The sequence below is a fragment of the Coregonus clupeaformis genome, chromosome 23 (assembly GCF_020615455.1).
Source record: "Coregonus clupeaformis isolate EN_2021a chromosome 23, ASM2061545v1, whole genome shotgun sequence".
Classification (NCBI taxonomy): domain Eukaryota; kingdom Metazoa; phylum Chordata; class Actinopteri; order Salmoniformes; family Salmonidae; genus Coregonus; species Coregonus clupeaformis.
Genome location: NC_059214.1, coordinates 37967719 through 37984792, shown reverse-complemented (window position 1 = coordinate 37984792; position 17074 = coordinate 37967719). Strand labels below are relative to the sequence as shown.

The following is a 17074-nucleotide window of genomic DNA, read 5'->3' as shown; positions in this document are numbered from 1 at the left end:
GGGTTCAAGTCTGGGCTCTAGCTGGGCCACTCAAGGACATTCAGAGACTTGTCCCGAAGTCACTCCTGCATTGTCTTGGCTCTGTGCTTAGGGTCGTTGTCCTGTTGGAAGGTAAACCTTCACCCCGGTCCTGAGCGCTCTGGAGCAAGTTTTCATCAAGGATCTCTCTGTACTTTACTCCATTCATCTTTCCCTCGATCCTGACTAGTCTCCCAGTCCCTGGGCTGTCATGTGCCTTTTACTGAGGAGTGGCTTCCGTCTGGCCACTCTATCATAAAGGCCTGATTGGTGGAGTGCTGCAGAGATGGTTGTCCTTCTGGAAGGTTCTCCCATCTTCACAGAGGAACACTGGAGTTCTGTCAGAGTGATCATCGGGTTCTTGGTCACCTCTCTGACCAAGGCCCTTCTCCCCCGATTGCTCAGTTTGGCCGGGTGGCCAGCTCTAGGAAGTGTCATGATGGTTCCAAACTTCTTCCATTTAAGAAAGATGGAGGCCACTTTGCTCTTGGAGACCTTCAATGCTGCAGACATTTTTTGGTATCCTTCCCTAGATCTGTGCCTCGACACAATCCTGTCTCGGAGCTCTACGAACGATTCCTTTGACCGCATGGTTTGGTTTCTGCTCTGACATGGACTGTCAACTGTGGGACCTTATATAGACAGGTGTGTGCCTTTCCAAATCATGTCCAATCAATTGAAATTACCACAGGTGGACTCCAATCAAGTTGTAGAAACATCTCATGGATGATCAACGAAAACAGGATGCACCTGAGCTCAATTTCGATGTAAATAAGGTATTTCTGTTTTTTATTTGTAAAACATTTGCGAAATTTTCTAAAAACCTGTTTACGCTTTTTCATTATGGGGTATTGTGTGTAGATTCATGAGGATAAACATTTATTTAATCCATTTTAGAATAAGGCTGTAATGTAACAAAATGTGGGAAAAGTCAAGGGGTCTGAATACTGTCCGAATGCACTGTATTTGCCTTGTTTTTTAGCCTGGTTTGTTTGTGCTGTACAGCCAACTCCTATGGTCATTGTCATGATAGCAGAGAATACAATCTGAGACCAGGCTATGTGTGTATGACAATCTCCACAAATGTCTTCAGTCAAAACGAACATCAACATTTCTGTGTCCCTTGTGTGTGTGTGTGTGTGTGTGTGTGTGTGTGTGTGTGTATGTTCTTTGCGTGTGTGTGTGTCTTCCCTCCTTGCGAGTGTGTGTTCCAGGAGGAGAACGTGAGGACGGTGCTGATGAATCCGAACATAGCATCGGTGCAGACAAACGAGGTGGGGACTAAACAAGCTGACTCTGTCTACTTCCTGCCTGTCACGCCTCAGTTCGTCACAGAGGTCATCAAGACCGAACGACCTGACGGCATCCTGCTGTCTATGGGAGGACAGACCGCTCTCAACTGTGGTGAGTTAGGGGTGTGTGTGTGTGTGTGTGTGTGTGTGTGTGTGTGTGTGAGTATGTGAGCGGAGCTGGTTTGGAGCGTGCCCAATTTGACTGGAGCGCGGAGCGAGTTTCCCAAAGGCTGGAGTGTTGGCCTTCTCGCCCGCTCCAATTTCGCTCCAGTTCCGCTCCAGTAGCAGTCATTTCACTTCACGAGCTCAGGCCATGCCCGGCCCAGCTTACATTTGTAGACTACTGTGTGCTGATATAGCTTCTTGCTTTATCTTCTGTGATGGAGTTCGCTAAATATTTTCATAAAGATCCTGATAAAACACACAGGTGCAAAATCAAGGTGACTTACAAAGAGGAGGACCAAGAGCAAGAGAGGGAGTGCGGTGATGTGGTGTCCACAACTAAATAATCACTGTGGAATCTGAAAAGACACGTATCCCGAAAGCATGATGGTGGACTACGTGCACATGCTAACAGAAAGGAACGAAGTGTGTCATTGTAGAAAAGTATTTATAAACAAACAATCGGATCTCTTAAGTTTAATTCATTTTCGTTCTATTATCTATACGATAGGCTATCATTGATTTCGGCCCAGTAGGCCTGACATATTACCTCTTTCAAGGAGCTTTCTGTTTTGATAGGGTTATTTTGCCTAAAACCCTTTAGGCCTACCTATAGAAAAATGTAAAAACAACTCTGCATCCCTGCCCAGCCTGGCAAGAGTGGCCCAAAGGGTGTTTAGCATCCCCAGTGGCTCTGCATGCACGGAGAGGGTATTTTCCGCTGCTGGCCTGCTCTCCAGGCACCATCGCATGAGCCTGAAGCCAGACTCTGACCATCGTTTTCTACACGTGAATTCAAAGGCACTAAGCCTAATAAGGCATTTTTCCTTTCATTTTTATTGAATTCTAATAAGTAAGTCACAGCCTGTATGCACAATTTATAGACTATAATTATTGAATACAACAAAATGTTGTTTAAATGCTGAGCGTTTAATGTTCCTGCCAGCCTAGTGTGTCGCGCTCACAAATGCTTCACAATTTCTTTATTTGTAGGCTATAGCTTTGAAATAATAGGCTAATAATGTAGCCTAAATAATTCATATTCGTTCCTTCTCCTGACCTATTTAGTGTTTTATGTGCTGTTTTAATATAACATGTAGCCTATTTGAAATGATGAGCGCTTCTTTTCATGTTTATTAAAATACTTTTCATTCAAATCATATGGTTTGGTTTCAATACTTAAAAACCAAATGGTAGGTCCAGGTAGTCACAAAAATAGATGGGTGTTGGTTAAATTGTGATTTTAATGAATGGAGCGAATTTGGAGTGGCAGTTGTTTTTCCTGTGACCGAGGAGCGGTTTTTAGTAGAGCGGTTGGAAAGGACATGGAGCGCCAGCGCACCGCTCCGTGAGCGATGAGCAGGATTTCCGACCGCTCAACTCTGCTCACATACTCTGGTGGGGGGTGGTGTGTGTGGCGGTATACTGCTACCCGTTGGAGGACAGATCGCTCCCAACTGTGGTGAGTGCAGAGGTGGAGGTGTATGTTTGTGAATATATGTGCCTTCTACCTGACTGTTACACATACACTCGTGAACACAAAAAGTCACATGCATTCTCCCATATGTTTGCTCACGTGTGTGCATGTTTCCCTGTGTGTTTGTGTTTCCCTGTGTGTGTGTGTCTCTATGTCTGTCTGTGTGTGTGTGTGTGTGTGTGTGTGTGTGTGTGTGTGTGTGTGTCTGTATGTGTAGGAGTGGAGTTGTTCCAGAGTGGGGTACTGCAGAAGTATGGGGTGAAGGTTTTGGGGACCCCTGTAGAGTCCATTATGGCTACTGAGGACAGACAGCTGTTCGCTGACAAGCTCAACGAGATCAACGAGAAGATCGCTCCCAGCTTCGCTGTCGAGACGGTGAGGCTTCTGGACAAACAAAAGCAACATCAACAACAATGTTCTGATTTAGTTTTTCGCTCTCAACCTCACATCAGGGGTAGATCTCAAAAGTCTTCCCTCTTTCCTTGCATCCTCTCTCCTTTTTGTGAAAAGGAGGTGATGAGAGGACGGAGGAAAGGACATGAGGAAAGACATTTGAGATTCAACCCAAGTGTAGGCATTTATAGGTGTAAGGTGCAGACCCGGGCTCAAATACTATTTGAAATATTTTGATTTTAACCTTCCCAGAGTGCCAAATGGGTAGCGTTTGCAGTTCCAGGACTTGTCTAGTGGTCCGGTAAGCCTGTCTAGCTCAATCAAGCACAGCTAAAGGATTTGAAATTATTTCAAATAGTATTTGAACCCAGGTCTGGTAAGTTGCAGAGTTGAATAGTGTAGCGTAATGTAATGACGTTGTTTCTCCTATAGGTGGCAGATGCCCTGACGGCAGCGGATCAGATAGGCTACCCTGTCATGCTGCGTTCTGCCTATGCCCTGGGTGGACTGGGCTCAGGACTGTGTGCCAACAAGGACAAGCTGGAGGAGACTGCTCGGAAGGTAGGTACAAGACTTGATGAGGGTACAAGACCCATTCAATCAGGCTAGGATGGGCCATATGAACAGTCTACTCAATCTACTCAGTCGGTCAAAGATCAATTCAGTGTTAGCCTAATCATGAATGCTGGGTTGTGTTCAGGCGGTCACAATGTAGCAAATTGTTACAAAAAGTTTTGAAATAGAAAACGAAAACAAGCTTTTATTAAGAAAATGAAATGAATGTAGTAAAATCTTATTTGACAAGTTTGGATAGTACCTCCCTGTTTCGCTCCATTTCAGACAGTTTTCTCTCTTTTTGTGCTTACTGAACACAGCCCTGGTCCTAACTGGTGTGTGTGTGCCTGTCTGTGTGTGTGTGTATGTCTGTAGGCCCTGGCAATGAGCTGTCAGATCCTGGTGGAGAAGTCTCTAATGGGTTGGAAGGAGGTGGAGTATGAAGTAGTCAGGGACATCGCTAATAACTGTGTCACTGTCTGCAACATGGAGAACTTTGACCCCCTCGGCATTCACACAGGTATTACACATACACAGACACACAGACACACACACAGACACAGAGAGAGAGAGAGACAGACAGACGACGAGACAGCCGACGAGACAGACAACATGATAGCTAATAGGGAGGAGGTCAGTGACCTGGCAGTGTGGTGCCAGGACAAAAAACTCTCCCTCAACGTCAGCAAGACAAAGGAGTTGATCATGGTCTGCAGGAAACAGAGGGCCGAGCACGCCCCCATCCTCATCGACAGGGCTGTAGTGGAGCGGGTTGAAAGCTTCAAGTTCCTCAGTGTCCACATCACTAAGGACTTAACATGATCCACACACACCAACACAGTCGTGAAGAAGGCACAACAACGCCTCTTCCTCCTCAGGAGGCTGAAAAGATTTGGCATGGGCCCTCAGATCCTGAAAGAGTTATACAACTGCAACATTGAGAGCATCTTGACTGGCTACATCACCGCTTGGTATGGCAACTGCTTGGCATCACTGGGGCCACGTTCCCTGCCATCCAGGACATCTATACCAGGTGGTGTCAGAGGAAGACCCTAGAAATTGTCAGACTCCAGCCACCCAAGTCATAGACTGTTCTCTCTGCTACCACACGGCAAGTGGTACACATTCTTTCCACTCTATCCTCTCATTGGTCTGTTTGTCCACTCTCTCTCCCCCCAGGTGACTCTATTGTGGTGGCCCCCAGCCAGACTCTGTCCAATGAGGAGTACCACATGCTGCGTGAGACAGCCATCAAGGTAGTGCGTCACCTGGGCATCGTGGGGGAGTGTAACATCCAGTACGCCCTTCACCCTGGCTCTCTAGAGTACTGCATCATAGAGGTCAACGCTCGCCTCTCACGCAGCTCTGCGCTTGCATCCAAGGCCACCGGGTAAGACGCTTGTTCTGCCTCACAAATGGCCAGCCTGATCACTAGAAATAGAGCTCAATTTCGGACACTTGAAAAGGTCCTGAGAACATCGACATATGCCTTCCTCGGCGCTAACAAAATAAAATAAAAATTATTGCCCAGCACTGGGCGCGAACTCGTGATGCCTGGAGCCAAAGTGCGCTGGTTAGACCACTGCGCTACGGCAGTTGAAAATGCTTTAGCAAGCCGTGAGAATACTTGATGTTATGAGGTTGGTTGGTTTGCAGAGCCTTCCCCAAACCATAGCCATAACCTTAACCACTCGGAATGAATGCCTAAACTGTTAACCTTTGAGTTGGTTTCTGTTTTAACCCTGTAACCACGCAGAATTAATGCGTCAAAAATGGAAGGAAAATATACACTACCGGTCAAACGTTTTAGAACACCTACTCATTCAAGGGGTTTTCTTTATTTTTGCTATTTTCTACATTGTAGAATAATAGTGAAGACATCAAAACTATGAAATAACACATATGGAATCATGTAGTAACCAAAAAAGTGTTCAACCAATCAAAATATATTTTATATTTGAGATTCTTCAAATAGCCAACCTTTGCCTTGATGACAGCTTTGCACACTCTTGGCATTCTCTCAACCAGCTGTAATTGTAATTAGTTTACTCCAATTAGGGGATGGGTGGTAGGGTTAGGGGAAAACAATAAAGAAGGAAAACATATAAAATATATATATATTTAAAATAATATATATATATATATTTAAAAATATATATATTTAAAATAATATATATATATATTTACAAAACAAAAAATATATATATATATGTAATGGGGGATTGGAAATGATGCAGACAATTACATTGATAGAAGCCACAATCTAGCTGCAATATTAAAGCTGATCTACCCCTTAAAAAAGAAAAAGAAAAATTGATGTTCATCCATCAAATACATTGAATATCGAAGGGGAACTGAGATCTAGTTGCAAATGACACCTTATTCCTTACATAGTGCACTACTTTTGACCAGAGCCCATAGGGTCTGTCTAAAGTACAGTATCACAGTACATTGCAGTACAACAGTATCTCAACTCTCCCCTAACTCACTCTCCATGCTCCCTCAAGTTACCCCCTGGCATTTGTGGCAGCCAAGCTGGCTTTGGGCATTCCTCTGCCAGAGATCAAGAACACGGTGTCAGAGAAAACTACAGCCTGTTTTGAACCAAGCCTGGATTACATTGTCACTAAGATCCCTCGCTGGGACCTCGACCGATTCCAGGGCATGTCCCGAGAGATAGGCAGCTCCATGAAGAGTGTCGGAGAGGTACGGGACACACACACTCGCCACTTCAAGGGGACTACTACCATATTGCTTTCACACCTATCTACACGTAGTGCTTAGGGGGTAGGAGCTAGGGGTTGATTTGGGATTCAGGGATAGCCTTAGCCTACTCAATCTTGACATACTTCTGTTCAGTTTACCTTCCATTAGTAGATGTAGGGAGTGATTACTCTAAATAAAACCTGCCTGTCTGTTTATCTTCTTGTTTTAACCTCTCTCCCTCTCCCGTGTCCTCTCAGGTGATGGCGGTGGGGCGTACGTTTGAGGAGAGCATGCAGAAGGCTCTGAGGATGTGCCACCCCTCTGTGGACGGTTTCATGCCCCGCCTGCCCCTCAACAAGCCTTGGTCTGCCCAGCAGGACCTACAACAGGAGCTGGCTGTACCCTCCAGCACACGGGTTTTCTCCCTGGCCAAGGTAGAGACAACACAGAGTGCCTTCAGAAAGTAGTCACACCGCTTTACCTTTTCCACATTTTGTTGTGTTACTGACTGCATCTAAAGTTTATTAAATTTAGATTTTGTGTCACTGGCCTACACACAATACGCCATAATGTCAAGGTGGAATAATGTTTGTAGACATTTTTGAAAAGGTGAAATGTGTTCAGTCAATAGGTATTCACCCCCTTTGTTATGGCAAGCCTAAATAAGTTCAGGAGTAAAGATGTGCTTAACAAGTCACATAATAAGTTCCATGGACTCACACTGTGTGCAATAATAGTGTTTAACATGATTTTTTTATGACTACCTAATCTCTGTACCCCACACATACAATTACCTGTAAGGTCCCTCAGTCGAGCAGTGAATTTCAAACACAGATTCAACCACAAAGACCAGGGAGGTTTTCCAATGCCTCACAAATAAGGGCACATATTGATAGATGGGTAAAAAAAAAAAGCAGACATTGATTATCCCTTTGAGCATTGTGAAGTTATTAATTACACTTTGGATGGTGTATCAACACACCCAGTCACTACAAAGATACAGGCGTCCTTCCTAACTCAGTTGTTGGAGAGGAAGAAAACCGCTCAGGGATTTCACCATGAGGCCAATGGTGACTTTAAAACAGTTTAATGGCTTTGATAGGAGAAAACTGAGCATGGATCAACAACATTGTAGTTACTCCACAATACTAACCTAAATGACAGAGTGAAAAGAAGGAATCCTGTACATCATACAAATATTCCAAAACATGCATCCTGTTTGCAATAAGGCACTAAAGTAAAACTGCAAAAAATGTGGCAAAGAAATTAACTTTAATCGCCTGAATACAAAGTAATATTTTTGGGGCAAATCCAACACATCACTGAGTACCACTCTTCATATTTTCAAGGGTGGTGGCTGCATCATGTTATGGGTATGCTTGTCATCGACAAGGACCACAGAGTTTTTTTTTAAGATAAAAATAAACGGAATAGAGGTAAGCAAAGGCAAAATCCTGGTTCAGTCTGCTTTCCAACAGACACTGGGAGACAAATTCACCTTTCAGCAGGACAATAACCTAAAACACAAGGCCAAATGTACACTGGAGTTGCTTATCAAGACGACATTGAATGTTCCTGAGTGGCCTAGTTACAGTTTTGACTTAAATTGGCTTGAAAATCTATGGCAAGACTTGAAAATGGCTGTCTAGCAATTTTTTTATTTTTTATTTAACCTTTATTTAACTAGGCAAGTCAGTTAAGAACAAATTCTTATTTACAATGACGGCCTACTCTGGACCAATTGTGCGCCGCCCTATGGGACACCCAATCATGGCCGAATTGTGATACAGCCTGGAATAGAACCAGGGTCTGTAGTGACGCCTCTAGCACTGAGATGCAGTGCCTTAGACCGCTGCGCCACTCGGGAGCAATGATCAACAACCAACATGACAGAGCTTGAAGAATAAAAAATAAATAAAAACAATATTAAAATAAAAATAAATACAATTTTTACTTGCACAGCCTAGTCAAAAGGTCGCAAAATGTGACTAAATGGTCGCAGTCTGGAAGCCTGGTGTGTGTGTGTGTGTGTGTGGGAGATAAACGGAGTGAGGAATCCTTCATTGAACGCAGGATGAAATGATTGATGCTTGTACAATGTATTAAGAAGTAATGGGCCAAATCGTATCAAGCTATGAGACGCCAATAACACTCAAGGTTAGCCTGGCAGCAGAGTCACACTGTGTGTGTCTGTCCCAGTGTGTAACCGTGTGTGTGTGTAATTTCAGCGTTTTGTTCCCTCAGTGCCTAATTTCATTGTGAGCTGGTTACGTCTTCTATTAGACAGACTGTCCATGTGAATCACACATGGCTGTAAGGCACCACTTAGTGCTGCGTGTGTCCTTGTGCCGCGTCCCACACATAGCCAGGTAACAGACAGAGCAGCGGTGGAATGTATAGGTGTTGGAGCTGGGCCCGTCACGGCTCATTGGGCCCTGCTTTATATTCCGAAGGCACAGCAGCAGACACCGTTTACAATTACACTGCATCATTCCCTGTATGAGAAGGACTCCACTCAACAATGCCTGATTACTCCATCGCACAACTCAACTGAATGTTTTCTTATCATGTTCTGAATAGGCTGTGTTTTTATAATCGTGGTTATAATTCATGCAACTTACTCTGTCAGTCGTGAGACTTGAATGTCTCATCATAATTGATTGACTGGTTCTTCTTACCAGCAGGTGGTAGCTACTAGCTACTTGTTCATGTAAAAGCACAGGTGTTAGAACAGGTGGAATTGTGTTATTGTCATGAGTGTTTAGAATGATTTGATTCTCTCTCTGTCTGTGTGTGTGTGTGTGTGTGTGTGTGTGTGTGTGTGTGTGTGTGTGTGTGTGTGTGTGTGTGTGTGTGTTTTGTGTGTGTGTGTGTGTGTGTGTGTGTGTGTGTGTGTGTGTGTGTGTGTGTGTGTGTGTTGTGTGGTGTGTGTGTGTGTGTGTGTGTGTGTGTGTGTGTGTGTGTGTGTGTGTGTGTGTGTGTGTGTGTGTGAGTTGAGAGTAAAGCAGAAGTTAAGTTGAGATGAGTAAAACTGTATTGTATTCTAATGACTCTCCCGGTCTCTCTAGGCCCTCCACAGTGGTGTGACTGTAGACCACATCCACCATCTCACTGCCATAGACAAGTGGTTCCTACACAAGCTACGACGGATCACAGAGCTGGAGCAGCATCTGAGCCAGTTCAACAGGTAGGAACACACACACACACAAGCACTGTGGCACGCACGCACAGACCCACACGCATGCACACGCACGCAAACATACATATGCATCGGTACACACACACATATGCACGCAAACATACGCACCCACATACACGCATGCATGTACACACACACACACATACATACACAGACTCACACACACACACACAAACTCACGAATTTCACTCCACCACATCACTGTTATGAAAAATAAACTTGATGCATTTAACACTTCTACCACTAGGTGATGCTATGAGGGCACAGTTAAACTGAGACTGTCAGTCTAATGGGGATGTGTTCTTGATGCCTGTTAGTGGCTCACCCACTACTCTATCCCTCCTGCCCCTCCTGCTGTAGAGATACACTCCACCTCCCTCCATTCTCCTCCCTCCCTCTCAGCCAGTCCACCTCCTCTCCTCCAGTCTCTCAGTCCTCCTCTCCTCAAGTGTCTTAGCACCTCTCTCCACTTTCTCTCTCTCTCTCTCTCTCCACCAATCGTCTTCTCCAGTCTCTCTCTCACTCTGTCCAGCCGCCTCTCTTCTATTCTAATTTTTAATTTAGAAAGCCACTCAGTAAAAGGCACATGACAGCCCTCTTGGAGTTTGCCAAAAGGCATTTAAAGGACTCTCAGACCATGAGAAACAAGATTCTCTGGTCTGATGAAACCACGATTTAACTCTTTGGCCTGAATGCCAAGCGTCATGTCTAGGGCTGTGGCTGTCACGAAATTTCGTCAGCCGATGATTGTCAAGCAAATAACTGCTGTTCTCGCGGTAATTTACCGTTAATTAACATAAACACATTTAGCATCTTCTGGCTTCCACACATAGCCTACAAGCCATTGATGCAGACCTTTGGAACATCTACATTTTAGAAAGTCTAATAAATCCATGTAATATAGCCTACACCTTCACAATAAATCCATTATTTATTTTAGACAGGTCTAAAGAAACATGATATGAAGAAAATGTAGTCTATTCCAGAAGAACAGAATAGCATACTCTGAGTTGTCCTTATGTCAGGTACTGATCTGGCTGTGCCATATGGCTGTGGGCTACACTAGTTCATTTAGTAGACAAGATTTGCTTAGAAATCCGTGGCATTATTTTATAGTATTTTATAGTATGAAGAATACAATTGAATAAAATAGAAAGGATATTTTCTCCAAACGATTTGAGGGAGTGCACACATGCGGTTTTTCTGTGTTGAGCGGTTAACAAAGAAACAGGTACTCCTATATGCTTAATTTAGTTATTTATGTTACTTTAGTTGTGATACAAACATTAGGCTATATGTTTTAATTCTAAGGCTGCATGATGGGACTCTAATTATTATTTGAAAAAAGTTGCATGAAAGGCATGAAGCTCGCTCATTCACAATTTGACAAGCACTTGATAATGCCTCGAATTTCCCGGCGGCATCCCCTTTGTGTGGCCGTAATGCCTCCTAAGAAAATCCATGCCTTTTGTGGCCAGTGGCCGTTGTGCCCTTGGGCTGAATATAATAATTATAAATCCCTTATCCCAGCGTGCTGCTTGCTCCGAAGCACCTCTCACTCACATGGCTCGCCGTCACATGATCGCGTCTTTCTCACAGGCTACAAGTGAAAACGGACACATCGGGGACGCAACTGCGCGCGTCCTTATCCAATTCCGAGGCACATATTGAAGATATTGGAAGAACTGTTCAAATGTACTTTTCGTCAGCCAACAAGATGGGTAGGCTTAACGAACAGCAAAAACACTAGCCTATGTCAATCTACTATCCCCCAGAGTACAAAAGTTGACCTATTCTGTGCGAGAAATAAATATTCCAAACATAGTCAGGGACAGTTGTGGGATGCGATAGATCCCAAATTAATACAACCACAAGAATCCAAAAACCTTTTTTACGCAATGAGGCTGACGCAATAGATCAGCTTAAAATATTGATAAACTATTAGGCTATTTCTTCACATTATAAGCACAGTAATGTGCACACGGCAGTAGGCTATAAGCGCGAATGTTCCATTAGCAGGAAAACACCATTATCAAAAGTGACCGCAAATGCGATTATGCATGTAATGCTTTTTTTTAAAGGTGCATTTTTATGCTGAAAATGATCTTCCCCAAACTTCAAACTCAAGCGCTGCGTATGTATGCCAGTTAGGTATGCCTCAATTTATTTATTTATTTTATTTATAAAGCGGATTATTTTGGATACATTTTAAGAACTTATTTGGCCACTTTAGTTGTGATACAAACCTTATCAACACATGTAGTCCTATGGGCTAGGCTACATGAGGTGTGCGACTTTGATTTGAAAAAGTTGCACAAAAAAATTATGCATTGTTTCTTGCCTTAAGCTGGGCATCATTCACAAGTGATAATATATCATTCACAAGTGATAGGCTAATATTGTCACCCATCAGACTATTAATGATTTAATCTTGTCTTTACATATACTAAATAATATTTGTGAAATTTGTTTTGATATAGAATATTGTGCACCTGTCTCGAAACGGGCAGGGAAAAAAAATACATGTCATCTATGCACTTAAATAGCGAATGGAGGACGCTTTTCCTGTGGTTCATTTTCATGCCAGCCAGGTAGGCTATACTCCTGTTGTAAAGAGAAGCAATGTGCTTAATATTAGGAAAGTTGATAAATAAATATAGTAGGTCTAGCCTATAGAAAGCTGATGGGATCCTCCTCTTTTAATAGCCATCACTCTGTTTTCTCACGCAATTGCATAACCTATAAAAATTTTGCTCAACATGAGTTCATGGGCTCTCATGAAGTGTTTGATTAGATTTTCGATCACATTTGCATTGATGTCAGAGTGATTAGAGGGACAATAGGGTGCTGAGTACTAGGCAGTTAGCAAGTTTTGTAGGCTACTAATGACCATCAGCAGCATCAGAGTTTGGAGAAGCCTAATTACCGTGAATAAACTGTCACGTGGAATTTGACTGCCTTCATGACTCGTGACTGCCAGTGTGGCAGTAATACGGTCACCATAACAGCCCTAGTCACATCTGGAGGAAACCTGGCCCCATCCCTACGGTGAAGCATGGTGGTGGTAGCATCATGCTGTGGGGATGTTTTTCAGCGGCAGGGACTGGGAGAGTAGTCAGGATCGAGGGAAAGATAAACAGAGCAAAGTACAGAGAGATCCTTGATGAAAACCTGCTCCAGAGCGCTCAGGACCTCAGACTGGGGCGAAGGTTCACCTTCCAACAGGACAACGACCCTAAGCACACAGCCAAGGCAACGCAAGAGTGGCTTCGGGACAAGTCTCTGAATGTCCTTGAGTGACCCAGCCAGAGCCCAGACTTGAACCCGATCGAACATGTCTGGAAAGACCTGAAAATAGCTGTGCAGCGACGCTCCCCATCCAACCTAACAGAGCTGGAGAGGATCTGCAGAGAAGAATGGGAGAAACTCCCCAAATACAGGTGTACCCAAGCTTGTAGCAGTACTGAGTAAAAGGTCGGCATACTTATGTACATTTGATATTTCAGTATTTCTTTTTTTATAAATTTGCAAAAAATTCTAAAAACCTGTTTGGGTGATTGTGGAGGCCAGGTCATCTGATGCAGCACTCCATCACTATCCTTCTTGGTCAAATAGCCCTTACACAGCCTGGAGGTGTGTTGGGTCATTGTCCTGTTGAAAAACAAATGATAGTCCCACTAAGCCCAAACCAGATGGGATGCTGTGGTAGCCATGCTGGTTAAGTGTGCCAGACAGTGTCACCAGCAAAGCACCCCCACACCTCCTCCTCCGTGCTTCACGGTGGGAACCACACATGCGGAGATCATCCATTCACCTACTCTGCGTCTCACAAAGACATGGCGGTTGGAACCAAAATCTCACATTTGGACTCATCAGACCAAAGGACAGATTTCCACCGATCTAATGTCCATTGCTCGTGTTTCTTGGCCCAAGCAAGTCTCTTCTTCTTATTGGTGTCCTTTAGTAGTGATTTCTTTGCAGCAATTCGACCATGAAGGCCTGCTTCACACAGTCTCCTCTGAACAGTTGATGTTGAGATGTGTCTGTTACTTGAACTCTGTGAAGCATTTATCTGGGCTGCAATTTCTAAGGCTGGTAACTCTAATGAACGTATCCTCTGCAGCAGAGGTAACTCTGGGTATTCCATTCCTGTGGTCCTCATGAGAGCCAGTTTCATCATAGCGCTTGATGGTTTTTGCGACTGCACTTGAAGAAAGCTTAGTAGATCCCCCCCTCTGGGATTGTTTATTGATGTCTTACTGATAAACTCTCTGGATGAGCCAGCCAGGTCAGACCTCACTAGGTTGACCTCTATTGTTTACCCTGCAAGAGACTACAGACACAACATGCACATTCACCCCCCCCTTTAATCTCTGATCTTGTTTTCTCTCCTCAGTGCAACATTACCCCAGACTCTGCTGCTGAAGGCTAAACAGGACGGCTTCTCAGACCGCCAGGTGGGCCAGGCCCTGGGCTCCAGTGAGGGGGAGGCCAGAGTGTTGAGGCTGGGCCAGAACATTAAACCCTGGGTGAAACAGGTGAGCAGCCTTCCCTGGGTCCTCCTGGGTCCTGGTCTATGAATGTGTCCCAAATGGCACCCTATTCACCACCCTACATAGTGTACTTCTTAAAAGTAGTCCACTATATTGGGAATAGGGTGCCATTTGGGACGTGTCCAGTATCTCCCACAGGAGCTGAAATGAACTTTCAGGCTAACAACGGCCCTCAACTCCACGTGATACCTCTCTGACATCGCTCTCCTAGCGCCTCCACCTCTGAAAACTGAAAACACACCCTCAGACTTACCTTGTCCTACTAAACAAAAGCACTCCTTTCCTGGCACAGAAATATCACATTGTCACGTGTTTATAGTATTCTAATGAGTAGGTTCTGTATTGTAGGAGACATGAAGAAATGATCAGTTTTAATTTTCTGTTCAGATTGACACCCTTGCTGCAGAGTACCCTGCTGTGACCAACTACCTGTACTGCACCTACCACGGACAGGTGAGTCCTTGTCCTGCTTAACTCACGTTCATAATGTATTTGTCCAATGGCCAGTAATTTTTTGGTGCCCTAAGTTAGCTCCTGAATTAGAAAAATGTTTTAATGGGCAATCTGCAGAATAAACAACAACAAAATGGATGCCCAGCCACTTTTTTGGTAAACAGCTGAGGGATGTAAACACACTGCAATTGTTAATAGTATGAGCGATACCTTTATTTGAGAAGATATTAATTAGTATGTGGTCCTTAATGGTGTTTTCCCGTGCATTGTGTTTGTCAGTTAGTTAGGTTAGAAAGATTGAAGAAGTGTCTTTGTGTCCATTCAACAGGAGCATGACTTGGAGTTCAAGGACCAGGGTGTCATGGTACTGGGATGTGGTCCCTATCACATTGGTGAGATGTATTATCATGGTGTTTTCAACATACTATTGAATGTCCACTATCGGCATATCTATTTATTATTGCCATCGAGATGTTAGCTATTAAAATCAGATCCAACAATAATATCAAGGGATTAGAAAACCGGGGCTTAAAAACAAAGGTGTCATTGTACGCTGATGATTCATGTTTAAATCCACAACTTGAATCCCTCAACAGCCTCATAGAGGATCTAGATACATTTTCTAACCTCTCTGGATTACAACCAAATTATGATAAATGTACTATATTACGTATTGGATCACTAAAAAATAAAAAATTTACATTACCATGTAGTTTACCAATAACATGGTCTGATGGTGATGTGGATATACTCGGAATACATATCCCAAATTAAATAAATGATCTCACTCCAAAAAAATGTAATAGAAAGTTAGCAAAAATAGATAAGATCTTGCTACCATGGAAAGGTAAATACCTGTCAATTTGTGGAAAAATCTCCCTGATTAACTCTTTAGTATTATCCCAGTTTACCTATTTGCTTATGGTCTTGCCTACGCCTAGCGAACAGTTTTTTAAATTATATGAAGAAAAAAAAATATTCAATTTTATTTGACACAAAGACAAAATTAACAACGGGACAATTAAACGGGACAAATTTAAACAGATCACCAACCATTTCGAATCCCACCACCTTCTCTGCTATGCAATCCGGTTTCGAGCTGGTCATGGGTGCACTTCAGCCACGCTCAAGGTCCTAAATGATATTATAACCGCGATCGATAATAGACAGTACTGTGCAGCCGTTTTCATTGACCTGGCCAAGGCTTTCGACTCTGTCAACCACCGCATTCTTATTGGCAGACTAAATAGCCTTGGTTTCTCTAATGACTGCCTCGCCTGGTTCACCAACTACTTCTCAGATAGAGTTCAATGTGTCAAATCGGAGGGCCTGTCGTCTGGACCTATGGCAGTCTCTAGTGCCACAGGTTCAATTCTTGGACCAACTCTTTTCTCTGTGTATCATATCAATGACGTTCTTGCTGCTGCGTGACTCTCAGATCCACCTCTACGCAGACGACACCTTTTTGTATACATCTGGCCCTTCATTGAACACTGTGTTAACAAACCTCCAAACGAGCTTCAATTCCATACAACACTCCTTCAGTAGCCTCCAACTGCTCTTAAACACTAGTAAAACAAAATCATGCTCTTCAACCGAACGCTGCTTGCACCCGCCCACCCGACTAGAATCACTACTCTAGACGGGTCTGACCTAGAGTACGTGGACAACTACAAATATCTAGGTGTCTGGTTAGACTGTAAACTCTCCTTCCAGACTCACATTAAGAATCTCCAATCCAAAGTTAAATCTAGAATCGGTTTCCTATTTCGCAACAAAGCCTCCCTTCACTCGGCTGCCAAACATGCCACTTGTAAAACTGACTATCCTACCGATCCTTAACTTCGGCGATGTCATTTACAAAATAGCCTCCAACACTCTACTCAGCAAATTGGATGTTGTCTATCACAGTGCCATCCGTTTTTGTCTCCAAAGCCCCATATAATACCCACCACTGTGACCTGTACGCTCTTGTTGGCTGGTCCTCACTACATATTCGTCGCCAAACCCACTGGCTCCAGGCCCCATCTATAAATCACTGCTAGGCAAATCCCCGCCTTATCTTAGCTCATTGGTCACCATAGCAACACCCACCCGTAGTCTGCGGCTCCAGCGATCTCATCATCACATTCCTCCCCAACACCTCCTTTCTGGCCGAATTCCTTCCAGTTCTCTGCTGCCAATGACTGCAACAAACTGCAAAAATCTCTGAAGCTGGAGACGCTTATCTCCCCTCACTAACTTTAGGCATCAGTTGTCAGAGCAC

General features: G+C 43.8%; 1 protein-coding gene across 1 annotated transcript in view; it reads left to right on the top strand.

The window, feature by feature from the left end:
• Positions 1-17074, top strand: part of cps1 (carbamoyl-phosphate synthase 1, mitochondrial) — a 132269-nt gene that overhangs the window by 26730 nt on the left and 88465 nt on the right. Inside the window, exons 14-24 of the mRNA XM_041844701.2 lie at positions 1233-1422; positions 3167-3324; positions 3775-3903; positions 4273-4417; positions 5077-5287; positions 6405-6603; positions 6861-7037; positions 9672-9790; positions 14199-14340; positions 14743-14808; positions 15137-15200. Coding sequence (XP_041700635.1) covers positions 1233-1422; positions 3167-3324; positions 3775-3903; positions 4273-4417; positions 5077-5287; positions 6405-6603; positions 6861-7037; positions 9672-9790; positions 14199-14340; positions 14743-14808; positions 15137-15200 — 1600 coding nt within the window. The remainder of the gene's footprint in view (positions 1-1232; positions 1423-3166; positions 3325-3774; positions 3904-4272; positions 4418-5076; positions 5288-6404; positions 6604-6860; positions 7038-9671; positions 9791-14198; positions 14341-14742; positions 14809-15136; positions 15201-17074) is intronic.